Genomic DNA, 13,852 nt, shown 5'->3' with positions numbered 1-13,852 from the left:
GTTGGTTGTGCTTCAGGGCCAAGGAATCTAGACACAAGCCCCATCTCAGCCAGGAACAGGGAAGATAATCTCAGTTTGCCTTGTCTTATTCATCTTTTCTGGTGGGTCTAGCCCTCTCTCTCCTCGCCAGTCCCAGATCATTCTTTGTCTTTGTGGTAGCTGGAAATGCAGCTCAGATCCCACATTAAAAAATATATATATTATACTTTGAGTTCTGGGATACGTGTGCAGAATGTGCAGGTTTGTTACACAGGTACATACATGCCATAGTGGTTTGCTGCACCCATCAACCCGTCATCTACATTAGGTATTTCTCCTAATGCTATCCCGCCTCTAGCCCCCCACCCCTCAACAGGCCCCGGTGTGTGATGTTCCCCTCCCTGTGTTCATGCGTTCTCATTGTTCATCTCCCACTTATGAGTGAGAACATGCGGTGTTTGGTTTTCTCTTCCTGTGTTAGTTTGCTGAGAATGATGGTTTCCAGCTTCATCCATGTTTCTGTTCCAACCTTCTCTCCAAGGAGATCCTCCAGGTTAGAATATGTGTTTGGCTGCTTTCTCTCTAATGCAACAGAGAGAATGGTAAATTTGTTTGTTCTCTTCTGCTTTGAATGCATTTTGCTTGTGTCAGGAGTAGTTTGCGGAAGAAAATCTGATCTTGGTAGACAGTGATTCAGGCTTTGGGGGTTCCCCTAGCTGCTTTCCCTACAGGTGGCTACACAACAGGGTGCTGACAGATTGCTGCAGAGTCACCTGCTTGACCCCTCCGTGAGTGATGGCGACCACAGCCGGCCTTTCTACTTCTGTGAGGCATAAAATAATTTTCCGGAACAGCATTATTCTAGCTGAGATATAAAATTATAATTAAAATGTATGAAATTTTAGAATGGGAACTGTGAAAACTAGACACTTAGATGTTCTAGCTAGACTAAATTGAATATGTTGGCTATAGCTGCTGCTAAATTATTTGGAAATTATCAAGTGGGAAAAAATAAGTAGTAGAGCCATCTGTCTATTTAGTTAGTTTAGTGTGTTTTCTGTCTCTGTGGAAACATGTTTTTGATTTATGTTTTTCTAGCACTATGTCTGAGCAGATATACTTTGTCGGACCTGATTAATTTTCATTTTCTGCTATAACCATAATATTTTATATACCTATAGTTTGACTCTGTTTATATTAATATACAATATAGTTTGAGTTTATTTTAACCGTTGCAGGAATTTAAAACTATCGTATTCTGGGATATAAATGTGGTAATAGGGGCCTGATTTTATACTTAAACAGGGTTATTTTGTGGCTTGAAAAACATGGCATTTTAGAAACTAGGCATAAGTGAATTTAAGCAAGCAGTTTACCGAATATCTCCATATCTAAGAGGCCAAACAGGAAGGTGATTATGGTGTATGGATAAATTATGAAGTAACATGTAGGTTATTGGGGAGGGGGCTTCTACATAAACATGAAAAAAAAAATTTTATATTGAGTCCCGAGAGTTTATTCTATCAAAACTGATTTCTAGATAGGCTGTTTGAAAGTTTACTCCCTAGAATTGAGAAGGAACTATTACAAAACTTTGAAAGGCTTTGTGTTAAATTCTGAGTCAGTACCTCTGTTGGCATATAATGAATTTAGTTTTTCATCTAAGGGGGTTAGGGGTGGATTCCCTGAAGGGAAGGTAACCCCAAGGAAAAGGAACCATATTCTTTAAATATTATTCATGCTATCATTTAGAAACTGGCTATTTGGATACTTTGCCAGCCAATGTGGGTATATTTCATCTTTGCAAATCTCTTGGGTACGTCTTAGATCTTTAAAACCAACTTTCAGTTTCTTTTTTATAGGTAGAATGACAACTCTCCTCTATCACAAGGTACATTTCACTTTTCTTGTTAGAGTGTTCCAGTAGATTCAAAACAGAGACACAAATTAATGAATTAGAAAGGACCATTGCTCCCCCCACACTCTGCTCCAGAGCAAGTATTGCAGATTCAGACTCCTACAGGAGTGAGTGAGGCAGGCTAGGGTGAGCATTCTGGAGTCTGGCATTGTCATCATTCTCATTCAGTACTGAACCTGACACCTAGCATTTGGGGAGCCTAAACCCTTCCAAAGGGGACAGCCAGTTGTTGCCATGGGGGATTGTAGGCCCAGTGTTGCCAAGTCTTCTGATACTTTGGGGAGATGCTGAAAATATCTTACGTGAAACCTCTCAGTTAAAAAACTTTTTTTTTTAACATCATGTAGGAGGAGGGTCAAACAAAACATGTTTATGGGCCATATTGGCTCACCAGTTTGCAACCTCTGTGCCTCACTTTTTCTGTTACACTTGTGTTTTGCTCCCTCTAGCCCTCTGGCCCCACCAGTGAAAACTTGACTTTCCTTTAGCAAGGACTTTTCTATTAGGGAATACCTGGTAAATCCTATGAACTAATCTGCCATATATTAATGGGACCTTTTTGCTTTTTCTTCTTCAGTCTTCTGTGCTCCTAGAAAATAGGCCATGTTGACGGTACCTCTCTAGAGTGAAACACCAGTCCCTTTACTGTTAAATTCCCACACCTGACTGTGAGGCTTTCATACCGCTTAGAAGGAGAGGGGACAGCCTTGTGATAAGGGTGGTTTGGGGCCTTCTGGCATTCCTCAAACTATACTGTGCAGAGAGCTGCTTACTCCATCTGTGTCTAGGACTGGCAACTTCTTCTACATCAAGATATTTTTCTACTGTGTTCTCAGAGCACAAAATACACCAAAACTCAGGATGTGGGTCCTGCTTCTTCACAGACGACACAGGGTTGGCTTAGAATTTGAACTTCGCAGCACCATTTCTTGTAGCGTGTGGTACAGTGAAGTCTCAAGTCAGAGCAGTGCCTCCTCTCCTGCAGTCAATGTTGTACGTAACCAAGAGATCTTTCCAAAGAGAGCAGGACAAACAGGACAATAAACTGCAGCTAGAGAATCTAAATTTAGAAAAACTATTATTTTGTTAGGAGCAGATGAATAGGAAGTAGTTGAGGTAGATTTAAAAACTGAGGCATTCTCGGCCGGGCACTGTGGCTCACACCTGTAATCCCAGCACTTTGGGAGGCCGAGGCGGGCGGATCACGAGGTCAGGAGATCGAGACCATCCTGGCTAACACGGTGAAACCCCGTCTCTACTAAAAATACAAAAAAATTAGCTGGGCAAGGTGGCGGGCGCCTGTAGTCCCAGCTACTCGGGAGGCTGAGGCAGGAGAATGGCATGAACCCGGGAGGCAGAGCTTGCAGTGAGCCAAGATCGTGCCACTGTACTCCAGCCTGGGCAACAGAGCAAGACTCGGTCTCAAAAACAAACAAACAAAAAACAGGCATTCTCTGTATCAGAAAGTTAAAGTTCCCCTTTTTTGGAGTGACCTAAAAAGTTTATGTTGGCTGAGCATGGTGGCTCACGCCTGTAATCTGAACACGTTGGGAGGCCGAGGTGGGAGGATCGCTTGAGTCCAGGAGTTAGCTTGACCAGTCTGGTCAACATAGCAAGACCCAGGCTCTACAAAAAAAAAAAAGAAAGAAAAGAAAAAAAAGTAAGAGACTTGGATTTTCCCTAAGGTTTTGGGTTGTTCTGAAACTGCCCTGTTACATGGGCAAATCTGAGAGTGTCAGTGAATGCGGAACAGAATGGGGAGCAGGTTAGCAGTATCCTCTTTTAAAATTATCGAATAATAATTAAAATGTTAAAAATAAGTTATGCATATTATATCTGATTTTGAAAAGGAAGAGATAACCACTATTTTATATCCTCCCAGCATTTTTCTCTTGCATATATATTCTTTTTACAAAATTAAGCTCATGCTATGTATGTTTTGTAGCTTTTATTTTTCATAGACTCTATCATGAGCATTCTTCCATGTCATTGAATATTCTTCATTGGTGATTTTTTAATGATTTAATTTTTTAATGACAATCAAATGTGAATGTACTGTAATTTAGCCACCCTTCTGTTGAATATCTAAGTGCTTATGATTTTTTTCTTATTACAACAGACAAGCTTTTACATAAGATATGAATATTAATGACTGCTGATACACACTTGTCAAATCTGACTAGATTCCTTTATGGACCTTACTAAAATGACTAGTTCTTGGCACTCACGGCTTTATTCTTGAAGAACTTTAAGAAGTCAGTAAGTACCCTATTTCCCTAAATGACCAGTTGTGTGAAAGTCTCTAGAATTCTTTTCTGTCTCTCTTTGCATTCCTTTAGGAAAATTAATGTGTTTGCCTTTTGTGTTTGACAGATTATGGAGCAGAGACATAAAGTACTTTGTAACATGGCTTCACCTAGTAATCAGGTCATCAAGCTCTTGCTTGTTTTTGTACACTTATGCCTTGTAGTCACTACAGTGACACCAGAGGCAGCTTCATGTCAGTATTTCCAAATCTGTGGTTTATACCTGCTACATTGAAACAGGGTCATGTTAGTGTAGGCCTCACTTAAGATGGGATCTGTCTACCATATACTTAAAATACATTTTTCTGTGAATGACCCAAGCTACCTATCCTGTCAGTGTGAGTGACCTGGAAAGGAGAGGGGGAGGAGTTGATATAGAGGGTAATCAGTATTTCTTCTGAGGACAGAGCTTTGATTTATGAGCTCAACTTTCTGCACAGACAGCTGTGTGGTCCTTAAACAAGTCTTGTCTTGTATGATTAATGTGTACCAGGGGAACTCCTAATGGAACTAGGTACTAATCGAGATGAAGCAGTTGCTCTTCATTAATTCTTTTCATGTGCACCTGCCTTCCTTAAAAGCAAATGCCCACTTACCCCTGTTCCCTTCAGCCACTATTTAAATTAAAAATCGGATGGTCTGCTGTAGATAGGTTTCCAGAGCCTCTTATATCGTAACACTGACCCTGTTCCATTGTGAGCACTGAGGAGATAGACACAGAGTGAAGATTAGTGATATGATCTATAAGGATTGGAAGAAACTAGAAATACAGTCCCAGCTTCTAATTTTGTAGCACAGTCCCTGGCTTCAAAGAACTTATAGTCTTGTTAGAAATACGATACAGTCACAGGAAAAGATTAAACATCAGAACAGCAGCAACAAAAAGAAGCCCAGCACGGGGCAATGGTTTGATGCCAAATGTGAAACACTAACATGGAGAGCTTTAGGGTTTTAGAAGGAGAAGAGATATTGGGCACCGTGTGCTGGAGAGTTTAATTTTTGTTGTTTTTTAACTGAGCCTTGAAGAATGGGTAAGATTGAAAAATGGAGGCCATTCCTCCCAAAGAGGTAACATAGTAAAAGGCAGAAAATGTCTGGAAAACAAGGAGTGGGTCATTTTGGCTGATGTGAAGGGTTTGTCAGAAAACCTACCTTTCAATTAGTTGGCTGTATAACTTGGAGATGACTTTCTGAAGCCCCTTCTCCTACAGAGCAAGCAGCAGGGTAAGTTCTGTATTGCAGAGCCTAGAGCCTCTCTGTCACTTGCTCTTTAGAGTTCATAGATAACCAGCAAAGCTGAGGCTCCTTATCATCCCCAGGGGTTCATGGGGCCCAACCTGCAGCCCACAGACATATATCCTTAGGTGGTTTTCTGGAATGGGTATGGGCTATGACTCATAGTCACCCCTAGGTGAAGTCTTGGCTGAGAAAAAGGTCTGCTTCTTTTTTATAAGACTTGATTCCTGGGGAAATTTACTGCCCTGATGCCTTAAACTTCCCCTATGCTTTCAGTCAGGCCTCATAAAGCTGAAGTCAGGCTTAAAACCGTGAAGTTATTGGCAGTAGCCACTGAAGACGTTTAAACTTTCAGTGAAGGCATAGTGGTGTGGGCTGTAATTCAGATAATTCACAAGAGATAAGAATTACAAACATTTAGACATAGTATCTCCCTACCTTTTCAGATACTTAAAAACAATACCCATTTCAACTAAAAGCTAATACTTAAATACTGTGTTTCAGCTGGGCGTGGTGGCTCAGGCCTGTAATCCCAGCACTTTGGGAGGCCAAGGCAGGCAGATCACTTGAGTTCAGGAGTTCAAGACCAGCCTGGCCAACATGGTAAAACCCCATCTCTACAAAAAATACAAACATTAGCCAGGCGTGGTGGTACGTGCCTATAATCCCAGCTACTCAGGAGGCTGAGGCACAGGAATCACTTGAGCCCAGGAGGCAGAGGTTGCAGTGAGCCGAGATCATGCCACTGCACTCTAGCCTGGGCGACAGAGCAAGACTCAGTCTCAAAAAAATTTTTCAATAAATAAATACTGTATTTATTTTACCACCAGGTGTTCTTCCAGATACTCAAAAAGATATTTTTCCTCTTTAGCCTGTCTGAAAGGCTAACATTTGAACTTCATTCCTTTGGTCAATTAGCAGATTGCCCTTTATTAAAATGTAAATCTCTTCCTCTTAAATTTAAATAATTATTAATCATTTACATTACAGTTTATCTTAATTGGATAGGATTAGGGAGAAGGTGAGATATAGTTAAGGTTTGGAGTAAGAGTGATCCTTAAACTTGACACTTTTGCTTTGAAGTCAGCCTGGCATCTGACACAGGGACCTGAGAAAGTGCTGCTGTATGGGTCCCAACTCTTGCTGTGAGTTAGATAATAGGATTCAGAGGTAGCTTCACAACTCCCTTAGAAGTTGAGTGCTATCTTTTGAAATTATCAGTAAAGTGAGTAGGAAAGTTGCCTGGACCTGATCTGTAATAATTTAGAACCCTGGCTTGTTCCGTTGGACAAAAATGGACATATTTATTGTACATATAAACTCCAGCTTTGCCATGGGCCCTGTCTGTGTCCAAAGTGGTGATGCCACAGGGCAGGCCTTTGTAAGGGTGAAAACTGGTTCCACAAGAATTAGGCAAGAAGGAAGTGCATTTATTTCCTGACTAAGCCTCACTAAAGCTTGGTTCAGATGTATCTGGCCCATTATTTTTTTTTTAAATGAGATTGTAGCTCTTCTGGAGAAAACTACTCTTTTATCCCTTAAAATTCTATAGTCTAGGGAAGAGTGTGGCCCTTAACTCAGATAAAAGGGGTTTGATGTTTTCCTCCATTCTCTCTATCCCTGTCTGCTGAGATTAGTTTCAAGGCTTATAATCTATTACTTCTGCCTCATTTTCTTCCTGATCATTGCTTTTAATTTAGGTTTCAGCTAATGACATTTTAATAAAATCATATTAATACATTTGGCGATTTTGCATTAACCTTTTAACACCATTTAATAAAAACTTCTTTGTACTTCACACTAATAAATTATATATCTGTATTTTACCTATAAAGTATTGAACTTCAGCACCAAAGGGTTAAGTATGCCATTAAGACAAATAGTAGTTATCTGTTTAATAAATGCTTCTAGCACTCAACTGTCTTGATTCAGTTCAATTTGCTAACACATAATTCTTTTTTTTTTTTTTTTTTTTTTTTTTTTTGAAATGGAGTCTCTCTCTGTCGCCCAGACTGGAGTGCAGTGGTGTGATCTTGGCTCACTGCAACCTCCGCCTCCTGGGTTCAAGCGATTCTCCTGCCTCAGCCTCCCCTAGTAGCTGGAACTACAGGCACAAGCCCAGCTGATTTTTTTTGTATTTTTAGTAGAGACAAGGTTTCACCATGTTGGCAGGGCTGGTCTCGAACTCTTGACCTCAGATGATCTGCCCGCCTCAGCTTCCCAAAGTGCTGGGATTACAGGCCTGAGCCACTGCACCTGGCCACACATAATTCTTTCAAAACTCATGACATACATTTTTCTATTGGGCAAATGCAAAAATTGAGATATATCTTAGAAAATAGGATTGTATAGTACATCCATACAATGGAATATTAGCAATTAATTATTTATGGAAAATGTCTAATAGTGTGAGAAGGTACTTGTGATTTATAAGCTGTATATGTGGTACTCTCTCACCAATATTAAATATATTTACATGTACGAAGAAATAGAAAAAAACATACAGAAAAGAGGTACACCAAATAGTGAGCAGTTCTGTCTGGATAAGAGGATTATGAGTTATTTATACTTTTATTTATACTTTTCCATTATTTATTCAGTTTTTGATACTGTGACTGGGTATCAAAAATAAACTCAATGCAGGTGGTAAATCATTTTGCTGCCTACCTTAGTAAAGATTTAAAATATATAGTGGACATTCAAGGCAAATGCTTTCTGTAGACAGCTAATGAAAAATTGTCCATCATAAATTTTTTAAAATTGCTGAGAATTTTGCCATTTACTGTTTTATGTTATCCTGCATGCCATTAGCCATTGGGCAGTGTTCTTGTAGAGCAGTGTTTCTTAAACTGGGAATGCTGGTGTTAACTCTCAGGCTTGCTGCAGCAGTTTGGAAAATAATTCAGTTTTACAAAATTCATGGTAGCAGTTATGAAAATCCTGAAGTATTTTAGTTCTGTGTCTTGTGAGATTATTTTATTTTTTAAATAAACCTTTTCTTATTGAAGTATAACATGTATACACACCAGTGCACAAATCAAGTGTTCCATTTATGAATTTTCACAAAGTGAACACATTCCTGTAACCACTTCATTTTATTTTTGTTGTATTGTGCCACTGTTAGTCTTTGACAAAATTTTTATATAAGCTTCACATTAAAAAATATATTGTTGGCTGGGCACGGTGGCTCACACCTGTAATACCAGCACTTTAGGAGGCCAAGGTGGGTGGATCACCTGAAGGAAGTCAGGAGTTCGAGACCAGCCTGGCCAACATGGCGAAACCTCGTCTCTACTAAAAATATAAAAATTAGCTGGGCGTGGTGGTGGGCACCTGTAATCCCGGCTACTTGGGAGGCTGAGGCAGGAGAATTGCTTGAACCCAGGAGGGGGAGATTGCAGTGAGCTGAGATCAGCCTGGGCAACAGAGTGAGACTTGGTTAAAAAAAAAAATATATATATATATATATATATATATATATATTTCATGTTCTTTGGTCTTCAGAAGTTATAATCTAGATATTTTATGCTTTTTGGTCTCAAACTACATTAGCTCATTGGATTTTTACATTTTTCAAGGAACTCTAAAATTTCGCTCAGAATAAATATTGTTATTTTTAGTTTGTGGTGGGAAAAGATTAAAAAATGAAAGAAAGTAACAACTACAAAATTCTCACAATCTAGCCTCTACAGATTTAATTTTTCTTTCATTCCCAACTGTGGCGTATGTTTTTCCCCAGCGACTGGTTGTGTGGAACTTGATTCCTGTGCATCTGCATATGATGCAGCTTAGTTTGCTAATCTAAAGAGGCAAATCAGCAGCCATCTGTAAGTGTGTCAGGCATAGAAATCCTAGCCCAAACTGGGAGGAACCTTAGAGATATCAGCTGTAGATGAGGAAACTGAGGCCTGGAAGATTACACGCCTTGTGCAGGGTCAGAGAGTTGGCGCCAGAGCTGAATGTAGAACCCTGATCCTAAACTCTGTTACTAAACCAGGCTTAGCCCCTATTTTCACCTAAAAACTCACCCTTTCTACTGAAAATGCAATCCTCGGACTGTGAAATCAGCTTCTGAAGAAAGACAAATTACCTAACACATTTTTCAGCCAAATTTCTCAAAGAGGATAGCCTGACAGCATTGACCTCTTTCGGAATATATTCTTTGGGCTGCTTAGGAGTGAATGACAGACAGTATGGTGATGGTATAAATGCCGATCTGTAATTGTTTAGAGCAGTTCTGAGAGTACATTCAACTGGAATAACCCTGGCAATAGGGAAAGTGTGGTGTGATGTCGACTTGTGACCCTTCCCTGGGCAGCAAGCTGTCAGGACACCCAGCGGTGCTTTTGGAACAAAAGGTTTCTAGGCCATGCTCCCAGGCACTGGACAGGAGGACTAGCTACTTGCACCTGCAGGGTGACTGTCAGTGTTTTATGATTTGGGGTTTGGGGGTTTTTTTTTTAAGTTGCCTAAAGGTAGATATGTAAATAAAGCTGCTCTATGTCAGGCAACATTTATTGAGTAAGCGTTGATCACTGTGGAGGGCTCTGGGGATTTAGTGCTTAATAAAACATGTCTCTAAGACTTAGTCTTTGGAGCTGACAGTTCCAAAGAGATCACCATTGCCCTTCAGAAATCTTGGTTCTGTTGGTATGTTGAATTAGTGACATGAACAAGAGTCTCATCAGAGCAAACTGACTTTACCTACTTGTGAGTTTGTATCCTGATGGAAAAAGCCTCTTCTAAATAAATATTGTTATTCCTAGTTTGTGGTAGGAAGAGATTTAAAAAATGAAAGTAATAACTGCAAAATTATTGAGATCCAGCCTCTGTAGATCTAATTTTTCTTTCATTCTCAACTGCAGCTCACATGGCAGCCATCCTTGACCTGACCTTCAGCACCACTCTCCACAGTCCTATCTACCAGATCTGTTCTATCCTTTCCTACTCTCTCCCCAGTACAAGCCTTTCTCAGAAGCCAGACTAATGGCTTGCCCGCACATGTCTATGGCTGTTCCTGCCTTTGAGTTTTTTAATACATTTCTCCCCTCATTTAGAATGTCCCCTCCTCCTCTTCTACTTCTCCAAATCCTATCCAAACATCAGGGCCCAAGTCAATCTCTACCTGCTCTGCAAAGCCTTTCCCAGTCTTCTCTCCTCAGACTCACATAGCACTTCTTCCTCTACCATGCTGTGGATGACATGGCTATAGTTTGGCCTAATGGTGAAGAGAATGGACTCTGGAGCTAGACTGCCTGGATGACCTTGGGCTGCATCCTTTCCTAGCCTAGAGTTCTTCATCTGTAAAAATGGGAATAGGAATGGCATTTGGCCCATAGTTGTACAGATCGTAGGATTAAACCCTATAGAACAGTGCCTGGCCCATACGTTCTCATTAAATAGTAGCTGTTGTTATTATTCCTTCTAGCATATATTTAATCATGGCCTTCCTTGTGTTATTGTTTAATCATTTAAATTATGTATTTCTTAGTTCCTCTCTATTTCTTTGTTCCTAATTGTGAAGTTTTCCCATGAAGAAAGAGACTTGATTTTATAGTTTTCGTTTGTTTGTTTTTTGTTTTTTGAGACAGAGTCTCACTCCTGTCACCCAGGCTGGAGTGCAGTGGCATGATCTCAGCTCACTGCAACCTCCACCTCCTGGGTTCAAGTGATTCTCCTGCCTCAGTCTCCTGCGTAACTGGGATTACAGGCACGCGCCACCATACCCAGCTAATTTTTGTACTTTTAGTAGAGATGGGGTTTCACCACGTTGGCCAGGCTGGTCTTGAACTCCTGACCTCAGGTGATCCGCCCGCCTCGGGCTCCCAAAGTGCTGGGATTACAGGCATGAGCCACTGCGCCCGGCCGATAGTTTTGTTGACCATTTTCAGCACTACATATGCATAGTAGGTCTCCAATACCTGTCACTTAAAGTGAAACTATTACTGCAGTAAAGAAAATAGATGGAACAAGAGTAAGGAATTGAGGAGAAAAGATAGGCTTCATTTTACAGATGGAGTTCTCTTATGATTCTTAGAGCATGTAATTTGTTCCTTTTTTCATTGTTGTTGAGTCTCGTGAGCTCTTCTGCCGCAATCACCAGAGGTGTGAACGTCATTCAGCAAGGATGCTGCAATTTCTGGAGGTTGTCGCAGACCGTTTTCTTCTAGGCCCATGGTGGGACACAGTCTCAGACAGTAGATTCTGATTTATCAAAATATCACAAAGCATTAAGTGGTAGGTCATGAGCTAGTTGTTTGAACATATTTCCCTTGCTGAGGGCATGAAAAGCCACCAGAAGGGAGCCTTTAGTCTTCAGCCACCCTCTCTGCTGTCCCCTTCTCCTTTATCAGCAGCTCAGATGGATATTCACAAGCACCATACTCACCTGTCAATATTCATAAACAGGGGGAAGTTGAAAGTTACACCCCAGTAGGAAGAGGTAGGGACCCAGGTGGAATCATTCAACAAAATTAACCCAGTTGCAGACAGAAGTCCTCATGATGGCAGGAACTGCCAGCGGGGTCCTTCTTCTGCCATTCACCCAGCAGTCCAGGACCCCCACCAGGTCCCTCCCAGCTCTGTGGGTGCCCTCACCTAGATGAAAATGCTGCATTTCTCCTTCTCCTAGGCTGGAACAAGACATTAAAAAGTTAAAGGCTGACCTGCAAGCCAGCAGACAAGTGGAACAAGAGCTCCGCAGTCAGATCAGCTCCCTTTCGAGCACCGAGCGAGGGATCCGCTCAGAAATGGGCCAGCTTCGGCAGGAGAACGAGCTGCTGCAGAACAAGTACGTGCACCTTTTAGGCCTTTGGCCTTAAGCCCAGCAGCTTCACTGCTTCTCCTGTTGCCAGGGGTTGGAGCACAAGATTTATGGTGACAGAGACCTGCTGAGAGGTTTTTAAATAAAATGTTTAAAATACTTTATTTAGTACCAGATATTCAACATGTTTATAAAATCTATAAAAACTTATTTCATTGCCACAAAACAGTTTATTAATATTACTGTTTTGTCTTCTCTAATTTAATAACTTCTTAGTTTAAAATAGTTATTGAGTTTTTGGATAGTAAAATTGACAAGAAGTAGTTCTGTCACAGTTTGAAAATTTTGCTCCTTTGAGTGAAAATTTCTAGAGGATTTGACTATATTTACTTTTATTTCCAGAACTAAAAGATGACATTGAACTTTGATTTTATTTGAAAAGGCAGGCAGAAAGCCAGGTCTTCTGTGTGAATTCATTTAGGCTTTTGATTAGTTTGTTCTGGAATTACTTCTTAACTCAGTGTGGGTCTGTCCTTTTTTCTTTTTTTAAATCTCCCAGCAATGTGTGCCCGTGGTAGTGATGATCATTACAGGCTGTTGGCTTTCTGGGCTTTCCCTATTGAAAGAGGTGTTCAACATTTTTAAGGAATGTAACTCAAAAGCTAGGGCATTACAGGCAAATAACCTCTCCATTGCCTCTGACCAGCATTTGTGGTGGTTCTGGCATTGATATGTAGAGAACATCCCAATGATAAACTCACCTCATGCTGATAGGTAAAGCTGGGGGTGGTAGTAAGCAGGAAATATGGCTGAAATTTCTATCTGAAATTAAGCATCCTGTGACTCTAAAAGAGGATTTGGGGACACTGTGAGCAAACATCCTGAGCTGGAAAGGAAAAGCTGTAGTAGGCTACAGCAAAATTGTATTCAGGAAAAATAAAAACTTTCCCCTTTCCACCCCTTACCTTAGTTTCACTGGGGCTGGTCCCATCAGTGGTTCTTTGGTGGGACTGAAGTTCTTTCAGGGTGCTCTGGAACATTAGAATTAGTTCTACAATTATCTTCCCCTCTGTTTGAAATTTGTTTTACCCTGTTTTCTGGATGACCTTTTGTAGATCACTTACTTGAACAGAGTAGAGGCTAGGTCTTAATCTCTGTTTTGTAAGGCAGCTTGTTTATCGGTGTTTAGGAATTATTAAAGAATAACATTGTGTTTTCCTCAGGCATTCTGGGCATTGACATTTTTGATTTGCTGTTCAAACCTCCTGTTTAATTGGCCTTAAGGTGATAAAGAGATGTTTCTCAAGGGTTTATAGTGGGCATTTGTAATTTTAAGACTTTATATGACAATCATTTCCATATAGGTTACATAATGCTGTGCAAATGAAGCAAAAAGACAAGCAGAATATCAGCCAGTTGGAGAAAAAGCTAAAAGCTGAGCAGGAAGCCCGAAGTTTTGTAGAGAAACAGTTAATGGAAGAGAAAAAAAGGAAGAAGTTAGAAGAAGCCACTGCTGCCCGGGCTGTTGCGTTTGCTGCTGCATCTAGGTATGTCCATGTCACCTGAGTGTTTAATCCAAGGTTGGCTTTCCTTTACCAACAAAGACATGGGAATTTGGTGCCTTGGGCAGGATTGGACGTACAGCAATCA

At 40.6% G+C, this 13,852-nt stretch overlaps 1 protein-coding gene across 2 annotated transcripts in view; it reads left to right on the top strand.

Moving 5' to 3' along the window:
- MACO1 (macoilin 1) overlaps positions 1-13,852 on the top strand; it is a 68,731-nt gene that overhangs the window by 41,326 nt on the left and 13,553 nt on the right. For both annotated transcript variants that reach the window (XM_031012527.3, XM_031012526.3), the window contains 2 exons: positions 12,071-12,229; positions 13,567-13,749. In XM_031012527.3, the coding sequence (XP_030868387.1) occupies positions 12,071-12,229; positions 13,567-13,749 (342 nt within the window). The remainder of the gene's footprint in view (positions 1-12,070; positions 12,230-13,566; positions 13,750-13,852) is intronic.

This window comes from Gorilla gorilla, chromosome 1 (assembly GCF_029281585.2).
Source record: "Gorilla gorilla gorilla isolate KB3781 chromosome 1, NHGRI_mGorGor1-v2.1_pri, whole genome shotgun sequence".
NCBI classification, from domain to species: Eukaryota; Metazoa; Chordata; class Mammalia; order Primates; family Hominidae; genus Gorilla; species Gorilla gorilla.
This window is presented reverse-complemented; position numbering and strand designations above follow the sequence as displayed.